The 22,269-nt window shown below is 52.0% G+C and overlaps 1 protein-coding gene across 1 annotated transcript; it reads right to left on the bottom strand.

Annotated features, from left to right (window-relative positions):
• Nucleotides 1-19,514: 19,514 nt before the first annotated feature.
• On the bottom strand, nt 19,515-21,919 carry FOXA2 (forkhead box A2). The gene is made up of 2 exons (XM_019927610.3): nt 21,833-21,919; nt 19,515-20,816 (listed from the first exon to the last, which is right to left on the bottom strand). Exons 1-2 carry the CDS (start codon nt 21,917-21,919, stop codon nt 19,515-19,517), a joined length of 1,389 nt encoding a protein of 462 aa, XP_019783169.2.
• Nucleotides 21,920-22,269: the final 350 nt, after the last annotated feature.

Genomic DNA, 22,269 nt, shown 5'->3' on the forward strand with positions numbered 1-22,269 from the left:
GCTCTCTGGGCCTATAAGCAAACAGTCCAGAAAAGAGCTAACCATCCTCTTCTCTTCCCCGGAGAACTAGCATTTTTATTTCAGCTCCAAGCTGTCAAAGACCTGGAGAGTTTATGTCAGTGTCCTGAATTAATTGCTTTAAGCTGAAGCAGGCTCCACGGGCTACCAAATGTCCAGAAGATGTTTATTAATAACGATTCCTCCAGGATTCTGGCTCCAAGCTGTCCCTTGGTGGTGGCTTTTATCTGGCTGCCACATTCTCACCCCTGGCCTCTTGGTGCTGGGAGTGGGAGGGCTTGCCTATCCAGTCATCGTGACAAAATTTCGAATTGCCTGGAGTGAAAAAATACCCACCTGTGTATCAGGACATGTGTGATAGGCGCCTTTGTCCTGTCCCCAGAAAGGTCCCAAAGTCACAGAAACTGCGTGAGTAACCTCGACGTGGGCCGGGGAGGTAGCTGCAGACCCTGCCCTGTGCAAGCTCATTTAGCCCGTGCAATTAGCAGAGGCAGCCAGAGAAATTCCCTTCTCTTGCTCTCCCTCCCCACTTCCTCCCCCAAAAGAAAATTCAGTGAGGCTGACAACCTGATGTATTTTGAAGTTTTCCTGGTACCAAAAAAAAGCCTCTTTAATAGAATGAAATAATAAACCAATTTATATACCGATATAAGACCAGGATCGTGAGTGCCATTGTGTAATTTTCCACTTGACTTTTCATTATCTACCTGAACAAAATCAATCTATATGTATGGGATCAACATACAATTCCGGAGATAAAAGCTGAAAATAAATGTGCTTTGCATATCCCGGAGATAAAAGACACAGTCCTTCGGACAGCCTTTTCTTCTCCGGCAGATGTATTTATAAAATAAATGGTGTGTCAAGGGAAAAAAACGAGACATAGTTGTGTAACTGGAGTGTGGACTCCTTTGCTGGAAATATTGATCCTGCAAATGAACACTGGTTAATAAGTGCCCTGCCGACGATATCGGGTCTACCCAGAGCGCAGTCTGGGTCAACGCTTCTCCCAGCCAAACCTCCCCACCGCCAAAAAAAAAAAAAAAAAAAAAAAAGACACTTGCCCTATTAACATGGATTTAAGGCTGAGGACTTCAAGGGCCTTCTGAAGCCTCTCCACGGAGACAAAGCACACTGAAAAATCACATTATGTTAGAAACCCCCCCTGCAGCAAAGGGCCAGCTGTGAGGGACCCTCAGTCTTCAAAAAAGGAGAGGTGTCCTGCGCCCCTCGGAGGTGACTTTTTTCCTTTAAACAAGTTGAGTTCCATCCCTGTTTTTGGTGCCTTTCTTCACCCCAACACCTAGAAATGATACTAAAGACAGTACAGCTCTGTCCACACGGGCCACGCCCAGGTCCTGGCCACTCCCTTCCTTTGGGGATGCGTCCCCGTCAGCACTGCGTGTGTGTGCCATGCTGGGCAGGTGGCAGAGGCATCCATGGGTGTGCCCATCGGGTTCTGAACCCCTTGGGGAATGTGCACCTGCCCGGGGGGCTTATTGGGCCTGTTTCCAGGCTGGCCACTCTTGTCCCTTCTGTGAGGCAGGGACTAATTGCCCATGCCTTATTGGCCAGCAAAAAAAACCCCACGAGGGATGGGTCCTGGACCACCTTTTGCCCCAAACAATCACTCTGAGTTTATGGACTTTTTCCGGTCATTGAAAAGTAATGATGTCTCAGGCCAAGGACAGAAAACGTGCTGCTCGTCATTATTCATGCATTAGAAGCTTTAGTAACTTCAGGGGAGGTTAAATATCTACTTGGGCAACTTTAATTTGTACAGCAGGACAAATCAACTCTTTTATGGTTTAATATCTTTGTGTTGACTAGTTTTGGTGGTTGTTGGCTGGATGGTTTGGTCCAAGTCTGCAAATCGCGATTTTCATGCACCCTCTTCCCTTATGCTGAGAGTTCATATTCATGCCCAGCACCCACCTCATTCCTCAGACACTCATGGGAAACTATGGGGAAAACCCCCAGGAGCAGTCTGACAGCAGAGTTATAGACTTTTAGGGACACTCCTGTGATGGTCAAAGTTCAGTATGGGGGAGAAGCTTGTATGCTTTCAGTCACGTGCACCTCTTAGGAAAACAAGCCTCCTCCCTTCATCCCATCTTTTTGTTCCAGTATCTGTGAATAAGCAAAGCTAGAGAAAAAGTAAGAATGCAGTCAAAGAGGGTTAGGCAGTCGTTAGAATTTTGTTTGAAAATCGAACTACATCCTGACGGCACACTTTGAAAAGTCCCTATATTTTCATTACAAAATTGATGTATTTTATGCCTCGAGCATTCAGCCTCCATGAACTCAAGGCATATTTTGTCCAAGGTTTAATTACTCGGTGATCCAAACACTTAACCCGCGTCCTGGAGAACCCAGTATGGTAGGTAGCACGTGAGCTTCACCCACCAGGTGGAAAATTCTGTAGGAATTTTGTACCCCCGAGCTCCCTGAAGAAAGAGAACATGCCAGAACAGGGTGTTTCTACATCCACAGACACATTTACTGATCCTGCATAACCGTCTCCATCCATAGGCAAGGTCCTGACCCAGAGTCAGGCTGTAGTCCCTGTTTATAAAATAAGAATTTGCTAAACAGAAGAAACTGAGTTTTTCCAAAGGTATTTTTAGTAATCATGTCAGAGATGTCCTGTCTTGATGTCATTTCCCAGGGAAGAAAAACGGAGAGTCAGAAGTCCAATAAATGTACGAAGGTGTACACATTCAGATAAACAGAACCAGGTGGAAAGTTAGTGTCAACTGTTGCTAGCACTGACATTAAAAAAAAAAAAAAAACATATATCAGCAGTTAAAATATGTAAAGGAGATGAAGGTTGTAACCAAATTCAGGCTGAGGGTGAACACATGTCCCTCTTGGTCTTTCTGGCTGGGAGTCAATTAACAGGTGAGGACAAGCCCCCACGCCCCAGGTGCTGCTCAACCCCTTCTGGAAACTGGCAAACTGAAGACATTATATTATATAGGAATAAGCACAAGCTGGCCTGACCATATTTATGTGCCTAGATATCCTAAGCTAACTCACTTTCCCTGTCTGTAATTGCCTCATTTTTCCCTTCCAGTGAGTGTACAGCATCTTTACAAATAACCAAAGTGCAAAGCTCTCTTGATCGCCACCAAAACCAAGAGACACAACTGCAAAGCCCCAGTGCTTCCCTTCATACCAGGCTTGATAGAGAAATAAGGAACCCATTTTCCAGATGAAGAATTACAGTGTCATCCTGCCCTGTGGGTGAGGCACTTACCCTTTCAGAAAGGCCAAATGAGAATTTTTTCAACGTTGTTTTTTGTTTTTCTTTTCTCTTTTCTCCCCCTTCCTTCCTTCCCTCCTTCCATCCTTTCCTTCCTTCCTTTTTTTTTTTTTTTTCTGGAGGACGGCAGGAGCTGGCAATGGAACTGGATGAAACATGGCCCTAAATCAAATCTCTTGCACACCACTCTAACACCTTCCACTCTACCGCAGTAAAGATAAAACCCCTTCTCCTGCCTCTCTGAATTATCAACATAGAAATCCATTCAGAAGATGGTGAGACCCAGGAATGAGGCCAGGAGAGGGCTCTGCCAGCCCTAAAGATGCCACAAACTTTCCACAGCACTTAAAATGTACTTCAAGTGGTCCTAGAGCAAGAGAGTTGCTTTTTAAAATGAAAAGAAAAATAACTGTAACTTATCCATGGTGACAGTTTGAAAGGTGAAATTTTCATTTCGAGTGCCAATGTGTCCCCATGGAAAAATTACTGGATTCTAATACTACACAATGCTAGAGAGACACATATCATTTCTTCTGTGTCTCACAGTCTACATCAAGTTGTTCAAAATGTTTCTCAATGTGGAGAACCAAATGAAAAATATCTATGATTAAATTAACATTTGACCCGGAAAGTGTTGCCTTTATCACAGAAACCATGCAAGAAGATGGATCGCCACTCATGCCATACGTGTTCCAACTTTTCTTGACTTGAAAATGTTTTCAAATGTATTTCTTAAGTATGTCCTTATTATCTGACAATAAGAGATGTGTATCCTTATTCAATTTTTTCTGCCATGTTGTACACAAAGAGGGCATGACACCACTGAGGAAAACAGGTTTCTTTTAAAGAAATAGGAAAACAGTAACTCCATTATATGATTTGGGCCACAGCAGCTTTATGACAAACGCCTTCGAAGCAGCACTTACTCCCCCTGCACAGATGGAGGGCCGGGTATTCTGTTCTGACTCTCCCGGCTGCCCCAGCAGTGATTCTGTCCAGTTTGTTGACATAACGTGGGCTCCATTAGAACCAAGTTGGATATTCAAATGCACTTTATATTCTTTTCCAGAGATTCTAAAAGAGAAAGATGTGGATTTGCAGCCTAACACAGAGGATGTTTAGTCTCAGTGAAGCCTGGGTGTGTTTATTCAGTGTCATTTTTAAAGGAACTGCCCACTCGATGCAGAAATGACAGTTCCTTGTCTCAAGCATCACTTAAAAGTTCAAAAGAAATAGCTGAAGCCCAGCATGGGAAAGTGTTTTACTTCCCAGTTCACTCAGACTTTTAAAATGGTTAATGCTGGCAGTGGACTTACTCCGATAAATCAGGAAAAGCACCAGATCATCTTCGTACACTGATCTGTGAATTTATGAAGTCAAAGAACATTGGTAGAAGTGCATTTTTTCTCATTTTGCTTTCCTCTAGGGGCCGGGGAAAGAGTGAAAGACCAGTAGGGAATACACCAGAACTCTTTTTATTTTGAAGAAAGATAAGCCTCCATTTTCAAGTAATTTGAAGAGTGAGAATTCTGATACTGAAGAATTTCAATGCGGCTTTCCTGGAAACTCGACACTGATTCAAAGAGCAAATACCATGGTGCAATTTCTTTACAGTTGTGAGCTTCTTTTTTCTTTTGAGTAAGAAAGTAGTAATACATGATGAAAAAGCAATAATAATAATAGTAATTAAAAAGGGACGGGTGTAGATTATTATGCATTTTGCTTGATATCACACAAAGTAATTTCACATTAATGAAGGGATGCTGGATTTCACAACTTTCAATGTTCCTGTCCTAGTTAAAAAGTCATGTCACACCCCCAAAAAACAGGCCTGAGTTGACAGGATTTTTTATACAGATTTTAGGTCAGGTTAAAGGATTTTGTGGAACTATATGTCATGGCTTGGGGTGAAATTAAACAATATGCTTGATTCCAGTGTCCATTTGGAGTTCATTTGTGTTCACGTCTCTCTCCTATTTTTGCCAGCGTCCTGCAGTTCCACGGCTCCGGGGTCCGCATACAGATGGTTACATTCTCATACTGGGCACCCAGAGAAGGTCACATGCTTTACATCAAGGGCAATTAGTTTCCTTTTTAAAATGGAAAATGTCATTAAGTTCTTGAATAATTCAAGAGTAGAGGTCACAATACAGTGTCCCTTTTGGGGGTCTTTATGGTGCAAATGGCAAAACAAGGCGATCCTATCAGTAAGAGTAGATCTAAGGTTTACAATGTAGCTCTATTTAGTGTGACAGGAAAATTAAATTACACGAGACACTCATTCATCGTCACCCGTTAACAGGCTTGGGAAAATTGTGGATCCCCGGGGGGAAATCACTGACAACGTGCGAGGCAAATAAAAATATGTCATTTTAATTGGCTGCTGTTTCCTCCGCTTGGTTTTGAAAATAACAAACATAAGCTTGTCCCCCACAACTGTCCTTGGAAATAGGGTCCCGAGTCTCCAAGAGACGACCACAGCTTAAGGACGGGTTAAGAGAGTTCCGGGGGGACACGGGCCTGTTTTCGCAGCCGTCGTTGAGCGGGTCTTGATCCAGGGGTTCCCTGGAAAGGAAATATAGGGGAAGGTTTCACGTGAGAATCGGCGTCGGCGGCTCCCCACCCCGCCCCGGCTGGGGGGTGGTCTGCACGGGAGTTACTGCGTTTCTGGAACAGGAGCTGCCCCTCAATCTGTGAGGTGTGAGAAGGAGGCCAGGAGGGAGGACCGAGCGTCGCGGGGTCCACCAACTGTCCTCCCTCCCCAGGGGAGAGAAAGCCACACGGCCCTCGACGGGGCTTGGCACCAGGCTCCCGGGCTGGGGTCGGGTGGATAGGGTAGAAAGAGAGGCAGTGCTTCCTCAGAGGTCACCGACGGAGAGGAAAGCTGTTCCCGGGCCGCGCCAGCACATCCTCGCCACACACGTCCCTTACGACCCCCAAAGTCCCAGTTCAGGCCAGTGGGCGTGGCTGCCCGGGACCCGCTCCCACCCTTGACCGCCCGCGTGTCGCGCCGAGCGCTGGGCCGCTCCACCAGCGCTTCCCGCCGCCGCCGCCGCCGCCGCGCTCCCGGCGGTCTCCCGCCCATCGCGGCGCCCTCGGCACCTGCGGGGCCCCGGCTCTACTTCCTGCGTCTCCCCGAGGCTGGAGGGAGCTGGTTGGGCGGGAAGGAGTAAAGCCTGCGGCGCCGGGCGCCTACGGGTGGGGTTGGCCCGTCCGTTGGGTGGGCTTCTGGGGTCGGTCCCCTGCGCTGTAGGACATGGAAGAGGCAAGAATGACCGCCCGTCTGCCTGTTGCTTATTATTATTATTATTCAGAAATAATATCTGTCTGGAGCTTCCCTTTTTCGGGCTCCTCCACCAAGACCCTGCGAAGTCCTGTGTTGGCCAAGTGAGTTCAGGGCGGGGTGCGCGCATCTTCTCGGCTCTGCGCGCATCTCTGCCGCCGGCGCTCGGCCGCGCGGGGAGGCCAGGCTCCGGATCTGGTGACACCGCGGCCAGACACACGCCCCAGGAGGCGCGGACCCGGGGCGGGGCCGGCGGCGGGGCCTTGGCAGAGGGTCCCAGGCCCTCGCGGGGAGGAGAAGCCGGTCCAGCAGCTGGGGGCTCCTTTCAGAATGAAGACCTTGGGGCCGCTCGGTTTCTGAAGCGGGTCTGACGTTAGTAAAGCTTAGGTACAGGGAGATACTTCATTTTTAAGAAAAAGTCGTATTACAGCGTGATTGCTGCCTCGGGCGGATGATGGGTGTCTGAACCGCCTCAGTATTTTTGTAGTAGAATTAAAAGTAGAATTAAGGAGTACGTTTCCTTCCTGGGGGGAGCGGGGGAGCAGAGAGGGGCAATTTAGAGGTTTTTCATTTTCTAAACGCTTCAATTTTAAGCAAACACTTGGGGGCTCCGGGCCGCTGTAATTCCAAAGGCAATTTTCCGTGGTTTTAATTTGATTTGCATTTTTTCAACTTCTATAATATTCAATTTCATGGGTGAATACACAGGTAAACACTGTTAGGTCGTGTTTTTCGCCCCCTGCACCAAACAGAATGTCGCTTGCCTTAGAGTGCCAGGGGAGTTACACCCCTTCCCAATAATGTCTGCGGGTTTCTCCTGAATTATTTTCCTAAACGTAGCGCGGGTTCGCCTGGGCGCCAGAAAGGTGGCCTATTAAAAATAGCTGAACTGCTCCGCATAGGTGGGGGGGGGGGACCCCCACAGACATGACCCAAAGGAAGGAGGCAAAGCAAACAAATTCCTATTCTACATAGAATCTATTCTAGTTTTACCCAGAAACATTTTAAAATATTTTATTAGTAGTTTTAAGCAATCCAAAAATGATCAATATACTCACTTCTCCCAGAAATGCTTTCAGTGTAAATTTCATCGCTAGACAGACAAACATTGAGAAAAGCGATAGGCTTTGTAGGGAGAAATTTAATTAGCACCGTTGAGCTATTGTATAAAAAAAATTTAGAGAAAAATACGAAGTGAAATTGGGTAATTAGCTTTAGTCCTATCAAAGCTGATATTTAACAAAATGCCACTGTCCCTAACCCTGGAGCCAGGATGCTGGAAGCTGCATGGGAGCAGCTACGCCAAAGACTAACACGGGTAGACGGTAATCCTTGAACGCACCATACACCATACATCTCACAAGGAGATAGTTGAACCTCATCAAATATACAGATAGATTGGCACATAATAAATCTATCAAAACCCCAAATGCATTTTATATTCCTTCACAAAATTGTGCTACAAGAGGTAAGGAGCAAAGAAATGACATACTTAATTGGCCTGTCCAGAGGTACTCATATAATAAAATAGCTTTCTCAGGAACGATACGTCATTTAAAGAAAATATAGATATATACATATATATCTGCTTAATGCCCATTACTGTGAAACACTCAATACCGTGAAAGCTATTTCTATTTTAAATCCTAAAAGTTTACAGATTTGAATGTTTGTCTCATTTCGTAGGATTTTTTTTTTTTAATTGGAGAGCTCACGGACAATGTTAGTGACTTTTAGAAATTAAAAGATATTAGAGTTTTGGCGTTTTGGAAAGAATAGATCCAGAAATTACATTGGTGAGCCTTTCAAAAACCTTTTTGCTTGAGGCTGGCTGATTTGGGAAAACGGTATTGAGCCGATCTCATTTGCAAAATATTTTTTTATCATACGAAAGGGGTTTAAGCAAACAAGAAAGGAATTTCTTTTGAAGCAGTACCAACTTTGAGAAAGAAAGTTCCTTAATTTTTTGAAAACACCGTCGTAGCAGGCTGACTGCATCGAACACCTTCAGGAAAACTGACCTTTACCATTTGACTTTTAATTTTTTTTTTTACAATTATTGAATTTAAAGGGATCATTGTTTAGGATTTGTCCTAATCTTTCTTATTGTGGATGACTGGCAATTATGTCTTTCTGTTTATCTTACACAAATAGATGGCGGAATGTGATGTCCACAGATGACAGCAGAGCAAACCTCCTCCTGGAGAAGAGCTCATGCCAGGGACTCGACTAAAACACAGGTCTACTCAGAGGATGGCAAACTTGGGCAATAGGAACCTCTTTCTCTTTCTCTATTCTAATGGAGGAGTAAATGAGGCTCTTGTTAAGAACCTAAGAGCACTGATCGTCAGAGTAAGTTTGCCAACTTCTTTCGCTTTTATCCCAAAGAGGTCTGTGTCCAAGACTGTGGCAGCCGACCCAGAAGCAATGCTCAGGCGACGCAGACGGCGATTGCTCTCCCAACCCCCAGCTGTGTTCAGCTGGGTCCAAGAGGCCACTGGCTGACCAAAGATAGAGAGGGCTTGGCAGGCCTGGGGTGGGGGAGGGGAGGGAGGGAGGAATGGACCAGGGAGGTCCCTGGAGTGTGTCTCAGCAGGTGGGGGCTAGCAGAACAGGGGGCTCAAGTCCCAGCAGGAAACTTTCCCTACAGACTTAGGAACTTGGGAGACCATGTCCTTTGGCAGAGATGTTAGTCCTCAGAGGAAAGAGTAGCACCCCCAGAAGACACAGCTGCTGAGGGCGGAGGTTAGCTGAGGGTGCTATGAAACGATTGCGGTCTGACTGTCCTTTCATGACTGATAGGAGCCTGAGGGAGGGGAGGAGTGTGTGTGTGTGTGTGTGTGTGTGTGTGTGAGAGAGAGAGAGAGAGAGAGAGAGAGAGAGGGATTCTGCTGAATACAAGGGAGAAATCCCACAGTTACTTTCAGTTGTTTACTGAGCAAGGGCAAAATCTAAACAGCGCTTTCCAGGATCAATGAAGGGATGGCCTCGGGTTCCAGAGCTGAGCCCCCTAAATGAGTCTGGCATCCTGATAACTGCAGGTTAGCACCTGAGATCAACTCCTTCCCGCTGCCGAATGCTGGCAAGAGATACAGAGGCACCTTGTTCTGGGCTCTGGGAAGGGAGAGGCGACAAGGAGATTTAATTGTCTGCCTGGGTGAATCGAAATGTCCTTCGAAAGCAAAGAAATCAAGAGAGATTGGCCTTTAATTGGCAAATCTGCTGGTTGGAGGGGAGTGGCAATTAAAGTGGAGAGAGGCTAAAATGCAGATCGGATTCCTGTCCCCAGCTCGCCCCCAGACAGGACCCAAGATCGCATTCTCCCCCGCCTTGGGGTCACTAGAAGGCTCCGCACCTAGTCTGACTGTGGTAACTGTCTTTCTCCCCACCTCAATCTAACGTCTCCATTATCAGTTTGGAGTGGGGAGTCTGGTTTAATCCAGAACTCCATTCACTTCCAAGAGTTGGTCCCCCATGCCTGAGACATCATTGTGTGCAGAGCTGGCCTTAGGACCCAGTTGTCCAGAGCCTCCCTTGAAATCCCAAAAGGGGAGGGGCTCAGTCTGCAGGAAATCCCCACCCCACTAAAAACAGACAGTCCAGGGGACTGAACTTGCAGTAAGTCAAAAAGAAAAGGAGACCTCCATGTGGCATAAGCAGGCGTGAACCATCCTTGGCTGGCACCCCTGTGCCCGTGTGCAGTTCGGCCGGGGTGGTGCCCTTCTCCCAGATTGCAGGCCTACCGAGTGCCGGGTCCCAGCCACCCTCTGTGATGGAAGCAGGCCCGTCCACCTGGGCCGGCATCCCTTTCAGGGCTCAACCTGGAGGCAGGTGTTTATCCCGATCTGCATCTGTATGTGCGTGGGGGAGGCGGCTGTGGGGACGGGGTCTCTTGCAGCTGTGTTGAAGTGGGGGCGTGCAGGGGCCCAGCTGTGATCGGTGGGTGCGCTCCAGCTGTGCTGTCACCTGGGCTGTCGGGCCACCAGGTGTGGGTCAGGGGGAGGTCAGAGGCCAGAGGCTCTCAGGAATTCCTGGCCCCTGATCCAAAACCCCCGTAAGGAGTAAAGCTGACAGGCAGCACCTCGGACGTGGGTTATTTTAAGCCCATATGTCAGGCTATTGTTTCTGCCCCTGACATTTTCCTCTTCTCTGGCATTTTCTCTTTCTAATCACAATGCAAGAGCCATCTAGCTGCCGATTCTCTGCCCTCTCCTCCCTTCCAGCCTTAGCCAGCTGGTCCCAGAAGCTTGAACGGGGAGGAGTCGTGGTCCAGGTCTGACTGATCCTCTGGCTGGCTTTGGGGCCATGGTCGCATGGGAATTCTAACTCCAAGAGGGCAAAAGAGAAGCCAGCCTGACCCCAGACATAACCCACCCTGACCCCTTCTAGGACAGTGGGCAGGGTCTCTGCCATCCTTCCAAGAAGTGCTCAAGCCTGTTCTTCTTGAGACCTTCTTGTTTCTTTCTAGCCTTCTTCTAACACTGCGGTCCCCTCCGCCCCGTCACCTCCGCTTACCATCAGCAGCTCACTTTGCAAACTTGGGGGTCCTGGCGAAGGCAGGCTCCCTACTGCATTGGAATCAGAGAGGTCTGTGCCCAGGCCATATGAAACCAGGAAGAGTTGAAAGAACACAGAGGTGAAAGATTTGAATTCAACGCTGAGCTCTGAAATGGAAGCTTTTTCTCTAACTTCTCTCTGCCCGGGCCCATCACCCATATATTCTGACAGCTACTGGGGAGGGGAGTGGTCTTAACTGAGGTCATGTTCATGAAGACACCTGGCATAGTGTCTGGCACAGAGGGGACCCCACTGACTGGTGGTGGATGGAATACAGTTGTGATCAATAAAAGACGTGGAGGGGCTGGGGCGGGGGTGGGAGATACAGTAAGATGGTAGAAAGTAGGGCAAAAGTTTTGCCCCCAAATGGACTCATTTTTCTGGGTAGAGGGTAAATTTTCTCCGCCAGAGAGTTGTTGAAGTTGCAACTTCTTTCTGTGTGTAAACAGCTCAGCTTAATGTAGCTCAGAATTGCAGACTGACTAGAAGGTATATAGTTGAATTGGTCTCGTTTATTTTAAATTTCTTAGATTGGGTTTTAGAAGGTAAGGCAAGCAGGAAGCTCGAGCAGAGGGTTGTATCTTTTAGAGCAGAGCGTACACACGTTGGCTTCCTGCTTTCTCTGCTAAAGATGCCTCTGGCCCCCATACAGAGCCCTCTGTGACCCAGGTCCTGTCCTGGCTGACATTCCACCCTGGTCTTCACAGAAAATGTCATTTCATCGTCATCTGCCCTCCCCAGTCCCCCAGCTCCCACTTCACACCTTAGCTCCTCCCAAGCGCTCTCCGCCAAACACTTCCTAAGATTGTTTTCTATTTTTAAGTAATGCACTTTGAACACCCAAGTCTTCAAATTAAGAACCGTATGCTTTTCTTTATGTGAGCAAAAAGTTCAACAAAATCCATTATATAACTACATCTACTTTGTGAAGAGAGAAAAAAATAATGAATTGAGGTCCTATTTCTAATGAAATAAGTCAAAATTCACACGCATGCAACCTTATTTTGATTTGCTGGGGTCGTGACCAACCTTGGTCCAAAAACGTTCCTGCTTATTCTTGAAACCTGTGTTTTACGTTTTTTTCAAAAAAAGTGAAACCATGGGAAAGCTGCTTTACCTAGGAAGAAAGTCTAGTCCTCAGCCATTTAAGTGAGCAGAAGTGAAGCCACTTAAGCAAGTAGAACTAAAAACTAGCAAACTATTCTGATTCCAAAGTTTTCATCTGCATCACACCCCAGTATTTTTCCCTCACGCATCTACGTTTGTGATGTGGAAAATTTCCCTCTCGGTTCATCTGATGTGGCCTTGCTGGCACGGTATCCTGGCACTGCAGGAATATCAGTGCCTCCAATGAGCTTAAAGAGAGAGTTTAACCCCAGGCACTTGCCCTAAGGAGACCTGAGAACCTCTAGTTTTGCATGAATGAATGCAACTTCATTCGTGTGACTCTTTTCAGCGTCTCGGCTATCGGTTGTATTATCTGTCAGTAAAATTCCCCACCTTCTTTTCAGAAAGAGAGAGAGATGTGTGTGAAGGATAAGTCAATGCCTTCTCATGGGAACCTGGTGGAGAGGGGGGACATGTATGACAGGGACAGCTGACCAGTCCATGTTTTATTGGTAGTGAGGTTGGAGCTCTGAGGAACAGCCACTAATGTAAAAACTAAGGACACTGCTGTGAAGATGTGCTTGTGCAACCACCCTGTCCTCTGTACCTTATGCAGAGGATATACAAAGAATCTGGAACAAGCCCCAAGGGTGCAGGGCTTGGGGGAGGGGTGAGTAGGAATCACCTCCAGTCTGGCAATAGGGACCAGGGCGGAATGACAGCTTGTAAAATAAGCCTCCATCAGTCTCCCTGGAGACAGCCGGCCTCAACTTGGGTGTTCCCCGCTTGTTAGCCTCACTCATAATTGGTCTCCCCTCCCAACCCACGTTGTTGGTTTTCTGTGTGTGGCTTTTGGTGTGAGCGTGTTAGGTCATCAACAAATACAATGGCGGGAGGGGGTGAGGGGGGGACACACACGATTGTTTTAAAGAAGAAAGGAGAGAAAGGATGAGAGAGTGGGCAGGAAGGCTGTGAACAGAATGGGGAAGATGCCCCAGGATTTAGGCTTCTGAGGCAACCCCTGGAGGGCTGGGGGTAGTGCGCTCCCTGGGAGTTTTGTCTAAGGGAGAGGCAGCCTGCCAGGAGATGGGGACCCCGCTGAGTGCCACTGGGGACACCGTCTATACCATGCAATTTTTGTTTGCTTGTCTCTGGAGGTGCCTGTAACATCCTGCCCATATCCGGTGCATCTCATCAAAAAGGAATTTCTCCAAAAATCTCAATTATTGTGGCTGCCTGAGAAAGGACGTAGCCTCAGGAGCAGCCCAGGATTCCCCCCACCCCGGGCGGGGGGTGGGATGGGTGGCCGGGCACACGGGCCTGTGCCAGCTGGCCTTTCCCCATCCATTTAAAAATAGTTTCTCCCACATTCCTCATGATCTTTTCCTCCACCCTACATTCTCTTTTTTCCTCTTCTCAGAGGAAAACCAGTCCTGGGGTTAGAAGCTGTAAGAAACGTGTAGTCGGACGTCTGTAAAGCTTAGCAGGAGCTGGCTCTGCCGTCAAGGGGGGCTGTAGATGCAGTGTATTGTTTTCACTCCCAAAGGGGCACATAAGGCTCTGAGACCCTCAGATATCTGTGTATGGTATAAAGAACATTTGACGGGAGAAGAGAGCAGCAGATAATTAAATCGAGCGGCAAACTCTTGGAGAGTTTTTTCTTGCATTTTTGTTTTTGTTTTTATAATTTCATGCCACCAACTGTTGGGCGGCCTGGGTTGCCATGGTGCTGTGGCCGGGCTGGTGTCCACTGTGTCCCTGACCCAGCAGAGACATTTAGGGTCTGAAATCTTGCTCTTCTGCTGCAGTGGTGACAGCACATTGGAGATGGTGGTGCGAAGGGGTGTGTGTGAGGGGGGGGTCTCCTCTGTGGCTGGACGGGGTGCCCGTAAGCCTGTGGATGCTAGCCCGCAAGGTTAGGTCCACGGTGCGGATGGGGGACTCAGAGAACGTTTCCTTCCTACCCCCTGGCGCAGGGTGAAGATTCCCGGCCCCAGTGGCCCTGCTGCTTTCTCCGGACAGTTCTGGTCTACGCAATTCAGAAGATTCTGTTTCCGCGACTCCAGCCCCAAGCCGGGAGGACCTCCAGACCCCCGATACTCAGAAGAGTGCACTGCCCCAGAGAAAACCAGTTACCCCGAGGTACCTCCAGGTGCCTTCTTGAGCAAACACCCCCCTTCCCCGCACCCTATTAAGCAGTATCTCTCGCTCCTCCCTGCGTCACCCGCACATTAAAATTCCCCCAAAGCCCTGAAGACCTGCTTCTCTGTATAAAGCCGGGAGAGGCGGACGATAAACATCAGGGGTTTAAATTGGCCATTTGGAAGATTACATCTCTTCAGCGAGGGTCTTTCTTTCAAAACTCGCACTGAATTAAGGGCCGCGGCAACTCCGCACCGGCTCTCAAAGGCCGGGCACCTTTTCATTCGGCCGTGGAGTGGGCCGGGCGCGGTGACCCGGCGCCGTCAAAGGCCCGAGGAAAGGCCGTGGGGCGACACCGTCTAATGACAAGTAATTGACGGATTCGAGGCCGCGCATTACCAGCGGAACGGGGAGGCATTAATTATTAAAAAACGATTAGCCTCGCGTGTGTCCCGCCGGCGGGCCATCTCGTTCAGGGAAGAGCCGGAGCCGGACTTGGAGGGAGGCGGGTGCGCTCCCTTGTCGGCCTCGGGCGCGGTGGACAAAGGCGCGCGCAGCCCCGGGCGCCGGGGAAGGAGGGGACCGGGCGCCCAGGGTGCCCACGCATGGAGGTGTCCACAAAACTGACCCTGCCAATCACCGGGACCGATTTCTGCCCTTTTGGGTCCGAGATCTGGGTGACGGCGGCACGGACTGGAAGAACTTTCCAGTTGGGGTGGCGGGCAATTGCGGTGACCCGGGACCTAGCGCGACCTACGTACGTCCTGGCGAAATACCAAACTGACCGAGCCGGCGTGGGCCTATCACGAGCCAGACACCCCGCCGTAGAAAGCAAACCGTCAGGGGTGATGCAGATTGATGGGGGCCACCTGGTAGACCCCAGAGGAAAGACACCTTTTCCTACCCTGCCCTCGACAACCGAGGGTCCTGCGGTGTCAACTGGCAGCCTCGGAATCACTAGTTTTCCGAGCCGTCGCCTTCCCGCAGACTGCAGACAGATGCGATCGGTCTGTCCGATCCTCCAAACCCGGTGCCCCGGGACAGCGCGGGGGAAGTGGGTGAAGAACGGCCCCGCGGCCGGGTTCGGCCTTTCCCTCCTGGACCGGGCTAGTGGCCCGGAGTCTCCCTGACCTGCCTGCGGCCGTGCACTCTCGCGGCGAGAACGCAGGATTCCCCGGCCGCTCGGAAAGGCGCTGCCCTTCCTCGGCTCCCGGACGGCGGGAACCCCACCGCCGCCTGGGCCTCGGGGCTTCCTGGAACCCCAGAGACGGAACTGGAACCCATGCGCGTCCACGCTCGGGCCTCGGTGTGCAGCCTCCCAGTACCAGTGCGCCGTCTTCCAGCGTCCCCATCCCAGGCTCTGAGGCCAAGGCCGGCCCCCACCTCCATCTTCCCACCGTCCTAGGGCGACAGGCGGCCCTCGTATCGAATCAGCAGCCCGGAGCGGCTGCAGGGGCCTGTGGTGGCTTCCCGTCGCTTCGGGGTCCCACCAAAGTTTCCAGTTGTGCTCAGGGCCCAGATTCAGTCTGAGTGTGTAGCTCCTCGACCCCTCATCCTCCCACGCCGAGCATCCTCAGAATCCCCCGCAAAAAGGCCACCTCCCCAGCCCCGGGGTCTCCGCGACTTAGCTTCTCACTCCCTGTCTCCCAGGCGTCGAAGCCTCGGGAAGGGCCAGGGGCTGGCTGGGGGAGGGGAGGCGCGCGGACGGGAGTGGGGGGCGCACGCTCGGCGGGGACCCGGGCGCGGCCCCTGAGTGGGCGCGCTCCCTACCTGCGGTGCGGCGGGCAGGCGGGCGGCGGCGGCAGCGGAGCGTCCAGAGCGCGGAGGGAGGCGGCCGACTGCTCCGAGCCGAGGCATCCCCGCATTTATTTGAGCTCAAACCTAGCGACTGTTGACTTTAGCACACAAAGCAAAGATTTCACTGCCCGCTAGTTTAAAAATGAATATTTTACCAAGATATCGATCAGCGTTATAAAATTCAGTTAAGTACAATGGGATCCTGGCAAAAAAGAAAAAAAATAATAAAGGAGGGAGAGGCAATGTAATATCTGTGCAAATTTGCTGAAGTGTGACGTGGCATGGAAAGTTTACCCTCCTGGAATTCGGATCTAGAATGTTTTTTTCGGTTGTTTACTGACTGTTTATTCACAGATCACGGATGCTTAAACCCGCGCGCGGATGGCGCGGGGAAAAGGAAGAAATAGAGGGAGAGAGAGGGAAAAACAAACGCTGCACCCTACCACGCAGAGTTGGGGAACGCGGGCGGAGGGCGGTCTGAGCGCCAGTAAGCTGGGGGCCCTGCGGGGGCAGGGGCTGGGGCGGGAGGATGAGGGGTGTGAAAGACGCAGGACGCGCAGAAAAGCCTCCGGAGCGGCCGGCTCCCCGACATCCTTTTTATGTATTCGGACAGAACTATATCTTATCTGGCCGGGATCAGTGGAGGGGGGCACGCTAAGTAGTTTAAAACGACCCTCGCACAATGGACGTGCGATAGGAAACATAGCAGGTTAGGGCAGAGCTTTCAGCCTTCATTGTCCCGCACTCGGCCCCCGGCCCTGCCTCTCCGCTCCTTCGCCACGGGAGCCTTTTATGTGATAATGAAACACATTTCAGGCTGGGCTCACGACGTGTGTGTCCTTGCCAGGGGGAGAGACGGCCCTGATTGCTGGCTGCGACCTCCGGATCCCTCCCACCACCCCCCTCCCCAATTTCTCTTCCTTGTTTTCTTCGGGACAATGTGGCATGTTAAAAAGGGATTTGGAGGCGGGAGGCAGAGGCAAGGACCAACCCCCCTCAGGCGCGTGGGAAGGCCAGGGTTTGAGGGGCAGAGAGACCCCGCAAGGTGAGGAGGGCTCTCGCAGAGGTGGTATCCAGGCTTGGGGCGAAGCTGGGACACTCCAAGTTTAGATGGTCGAGAAGCCCAAAGATCTAGTCCGGGACATGGGAGCCTGAGCTTAGAAACCTGAGTCTGAAAGTTTTGGCCTCCGACTCTGCGGAGATTCTCACCCACCGCAAGCTAGCTGCTCCCTGGATGGCTCCTGCCCTCGCTCGGCCAGCTTGCCTGCCAGCAGATGCCCAGGGCAAAGCCAAAGCGGAGCCCACTTTGCGAAGCCGGGCCCCGCTTGGCCTCCAAGATTTCCACTTCGGTTGGCCGAGGATTTAGGGCCACTAGGCTGTCTGTGGAGAGAGGCAGTGCGATTTGTAAGAATTTATTCTGGGTCTTTCTTTATACTTTCCGGTTTTCCTTGAAGAATCACAACATACCCACTCACCTCCTTGGTGCTGTAATCCTAGATTGCCAACCCGGGCTAAGAGGCCTCTTGGCCAAGGCCTCGCTCCGAGTTTGGGTGGAGTGGGGAGGGAGAAAACCTGCAGACCCTGGGATCCCACCCCTGACAAGGGGCACCTGGCCAGCCATGCAGGACACCCCCTTACCTCTGCCTTATCCCCCAGTTACACATATTTTAAAAGATTTTCATCAGGACCCTGAGTGCCCTTTAAAATCACTTCCAGGAGAAAGTCTTTTGTTTCTCCAGACCAGATGCTCAAAAGCATGGTTCCAGAAGCCTCACTACTCCTGGGCTGCAGCAAGTTCTACCAAGGTTGTGCAGAACACCTAAGTGAAGGTGGAGGGTGGGATGGAGGGTGGAGTGTGGACAGAGGCCTGAGGCTGTCAATCCAGGCAGAGTTCCAATTCCATGGAAGGGTGAATGGGTGCAGAGAGGCAGTGATGAAAAGGAAAAGAGCTGCACCAGAAATTTGCAAGTCCAATCGGGGCTCCCTGCCTTGAAGGGAGGCCTAGGATTGGACATACAGGAAAAAACATGGAAAATCCAGGCTTCTTTCCAGAGAAGCCAGCCCCAGGGTCCCAGAGATGTCAACAACATTGCACCTTCACATGGCCCAGCTGGAAAATACAGATAGGATGTGTGGTTTTCTCCAGGCTTCGGAGATAAACCTGCATCATCCCCACAATCCCCAGAATGGTTCACCTGGGATCTGTGAGTTTCACTGTGTGTAAAGTTAAACCCCAAATTCAAAGAAGTAACCTTGAACAATGTTGAGTTCCATTAACATGTCCTTGCTGAAGTGTTTCGTGTACTGAAGTCTGAAATTTACTTTGAAATGCATCTAGGAAAATAAGATAAGTGGACCGATGCAGGTGTGGATAGATGGATAGATATGCTGTATAACAAGTATCGTGAAATGGGAACTGTAGGATCTGGGCAATGGGTATGTGTCTGTTTACTGTCAAATTCATTCAACTTTACTTTGTCTGAAAATGCTAATAATAAACAGTCGATAAAACAGCAACTACCTCCCCCAGAATAAAATAAAACCTGCAACCAGCCAGGATCTCCCTCCCTCAATTTTAAACTGATTCCCAGGTCTGTTTGTTTTTTAAATCAGGCAAAGGAAAAAAAAAAATCTTGAAGATTCAGAGCAAAAAACTGGCAATAACACTTTAATATAGATTCGTGGAACTCTGGTCCTTGTAGTCAGAACATACATTTATAAGCCATAAATAAAGCACACGGAAACCATAAATTAATCAGACTCGAGACCTGAATTTCACCGTATCAAGAATGGGAATGCTTTTTTCTTTTTCTTTTTCTTGATCATTTACAACAGACCCTTACATCATTTTTTCTCTTCTTTAAACAATAGTACAACTCTGTTTTCTGTTAAAACTACAGTTTTACACTGAGTCACTCACAAAAGTTTGTGTTTTTTCTTTTTTGTTTTGTTTTTGTTTTTTGTTGTTTTTTTGTTTTTTTAAATAAAGTTAAGACTTCCCTGCAATGACAGCAACGGAGATAAACCACAACAACAAAAAGTCAGGATTCGCAGGTGCTTAAAGAAGCAGGCGTCTACACGGTAGTGGAAACTGAGGCTTTCCTTTTTCTCTTTTTTTGACTAACTTTTTTTCCCTTTCCCTCCTTATATAGCATGATAGACATCAGTGTGGCCCATGTGAGGGAGGGAAGGGCTGCAGAGGGTGGGGGAGACCTCTGTTCCGGGGGGGCAGGGGTGTGATGGGTCCTTCTCCCTCGCAACTTTCCAGCGCCCCTTTCTCAGGGTCTCTACCCCATTTCCTGTCTCTCCCGTCTGGGTCCAGGCTAGCCAGGTCACGCCGTCTTCTTAAGAGGAGTTCATAATGGGCCTGGAGTACACTCCCTGGTAGTAGGAGGTGTCTGGGGCCAGGGTCGAGGCGTCCAGGCCCGCTTTGTTCGTGACCGGGCCCATGGCCAGGCTTCCCGGCATGGGGGACCCGTAGCCGGGGTAATGCATCACCTGTTCGTAGGCCTTGAGGTCCATTTTGTGGGGCTGGTGGTGGTGATGGCTGTGGTGGTGCTGCTGCTCCGAGGACATGAGGTTGTTGATGGAGAAGGGGTGGTTGAAGGCGTAGTGGTGCTCCGGCTTCAGGTGGGTCTCTGGCGGCAGGCCCGGGTGATGCGGCGGGCCCAGCAGGTGGGCCGCGGCCTGCTGCTGCCCTGGCGAGGGCGCCGGCTCCGCGGGGCTCAACGCCGCGGCCGGCGTCCCCTTCAGCTCCCCGAGGCCCCCTCGCTTGTGCTCCTGGCACGGGGAGGCGCTCGAGTGGGGCGATTCGGTGCCCGCCGGAGTCTCGGAGACCGGCCCGGCGGCCTCCCCGAGCTGACCCTGCGAGGCCTGGGCCCCGGCGGCCGCCTTCTTACCGCCGCCCGCGGCGCCCGCGGCCTCCTTCAGGGCCAGCTGCTTCTCGCACTTGAAGCGCTTCTGGCGGCGCAGGTAGCAGCCATTCTCGAACATGTTGCCCGAGTCGGGGTGCAGAGTCCAGAAGGAGCCCTTGCCGGGCTTGTCGGGCGAGCGGGGCACCTTGAGGAAGCAGTCGTTGAAGGACAGCGAGTGGCGGATGGAGTTCTGCCAGCGCTGCTGGTTCTGCCGGTAGAAGGGGAAGAGGTCCATGATCCACTGGTAGATCTCGCTCAGCGTCAGCATCTTGTTGGGGCTCTGCTGAATGGCCATGGTGATGAGCGAAATGTACGAGTAGGGCGGCTTGGCGTGCGTGTAGCTGCGCCGGTACGTCTTGGGGTCGCGCGCGCGGCTCAGGCCTGCCTGCCCGTACATGGGGCTCATGGAGTTCATGTTCGCGTAGGGTGCCAGGCCGCCCATGGCCCCGGCCGCCTGCCCCCCGAGCGGGCTCAGGCTCGGGCTCAGGTGCGGCCCCATGCCAGCCACGCCGGCCGACCCGGACGAGCCGCCCATGCCGGCCATGGCGCCCGCCCCGGGGGACATGCCGGCCAGGGACGGGCTCATGCCCGCGCCCACGTACGACGACATGTTCATGGAGCCGGCGCTCATGTTGCCCGAGCCGCTGCCCATGGCGGCCGCCGACATGCTCATGTACGTGTTCATGCCGTTCATCCCCAGGCCGGCGTTCATGTTGCTCACCGAGGAGTAGCCCTGAGGACAGAGCCCGGAGGGAGGCGCACAGCGTTAGCACCGCGGCTGAAGCGCGCCCGGCCTGACCCCCCGCCCACCGGGCCAGCCCAGGCCCCCGCCTCCAGGGAGGCCTCCGGGGAGTCCTGCCCTCGCCCGGCCCCGGCCCCGCGTCCGTTTCACCCGGAGCGCGCCGCGATCGCCCTCGGGGAGGTGGCGCGGGGGCCGCCGCTCTGCGCCCGTGGCCGCCTCCTCGCCCTCCTGCGCCTCTCTCAGACTCTAAAACAGAGGTCCCCGGGAGCGCCCCAAGCCAGGCATCCCAAATGCATCTCCCCCCCGCAGAGTCTCCCCGACTCTCACGCCAGCATACCGAGCAGGCGCCGCGGCCCCGGACGCCACCTCCGACCCTGGCCAGCGACCTGTGGGACAAGGCGCAGGGCGCCCGGCGGCCTCCCGCGGAGACGATCCCAGGGTCCTCGCCATTCAGCCTTCCTCCCGGGACCCCATTCTGGGCCCCAGGGGAACCGAAACGCGGTACCTGCGCGCAGTCTGGGGCCAGCCGGAGGCATTGAGTGGAGGGACAGGGAGGGGACCGCGGACAGAACTACACGCGGCTGGGCTCTGCAGCCACAAACTTTCTTTCTCTTTGTCGCCTAGTCCTGGACCGTTTTTCTCTACCTCAGCCCCCAACTCCTACCCACCTTCTCCACTCCAGCTCCCCACCCCCTCGCCGGCCGACCTCCCACCCCTCCCCAGCCGCGCGCTGCCAAACACAACTCTGTTAGGATAGTGCGTGGCTCGGCCACGAAGAGGATTTGGAGGCGCCGCAAGTCAATATTTGATCACAAAGTTAATATTATCTCAAGGCTAACAGTGTGTCGTATAAAAAAGAGACCCATCTGAGTCGAAGGAGGGTGGAAAAGGCGGCTGCCCGGAGCGGCTGGGGTGGGGGCCGGGGGCCGGCCGGGGAAGCGGTCCAGAGGTTGGGGCCGAGAGCGGACGCCGCCACCCCGCTTCCCCCGGCCAAGGCGAGTGCCTACCTCGGGCTCGGCATAGTAGCTGCTCCAGTCGGACGGCTCGTGCCCTTCCATCTTCACCGCTCCCAGCATACTGGAAGCCGAGTGCATGGCAGTTTAAAATTTAACAGCCCCAGCAAACGACCGGCAATCACCCCCCCACCCCCACCCTCCTTTCTAAAAAAAGTCAGCCAAGGCACCGTCCCCTCCCTCCCTCTCGCGCTCCCTCTCTCTCGGCTCCACTCCCTCTCTCCCTCGGCCGGCCAGAGGCTGTGGCTGGAAGTGGGCGGGAGGGGTGAGTCGCGGGAGGAGGGGGCCGAGGGTGGGAGGAGGCCCGGAGCCGATCGCCGCTGCCGGAGCGCCCGCCGCCCGCCGCCGCCGCCGCCGCCGCCGCGCTCGCGGGCTGCCGGGTGGAGGCCGAGGCTGGCAGTGCCGAGCTGCCGGGAGGCGGCGGGAAGCGC

The sequence above is a fragment of the Tursiops truncatus genome, chromosome 15 (assembly GCF_011762595.2).
Source record: "Tursiops truncatus isolate mTurTru1 chromosome 15, mTurTru1.mat.Y, whole genome shotgun sequence".
NCBI lineage: Eukaryota > Metazoa > Chordata > Mammalia > Artiodactyla > Delphinidae > Tursiops > Tursiops truncatus.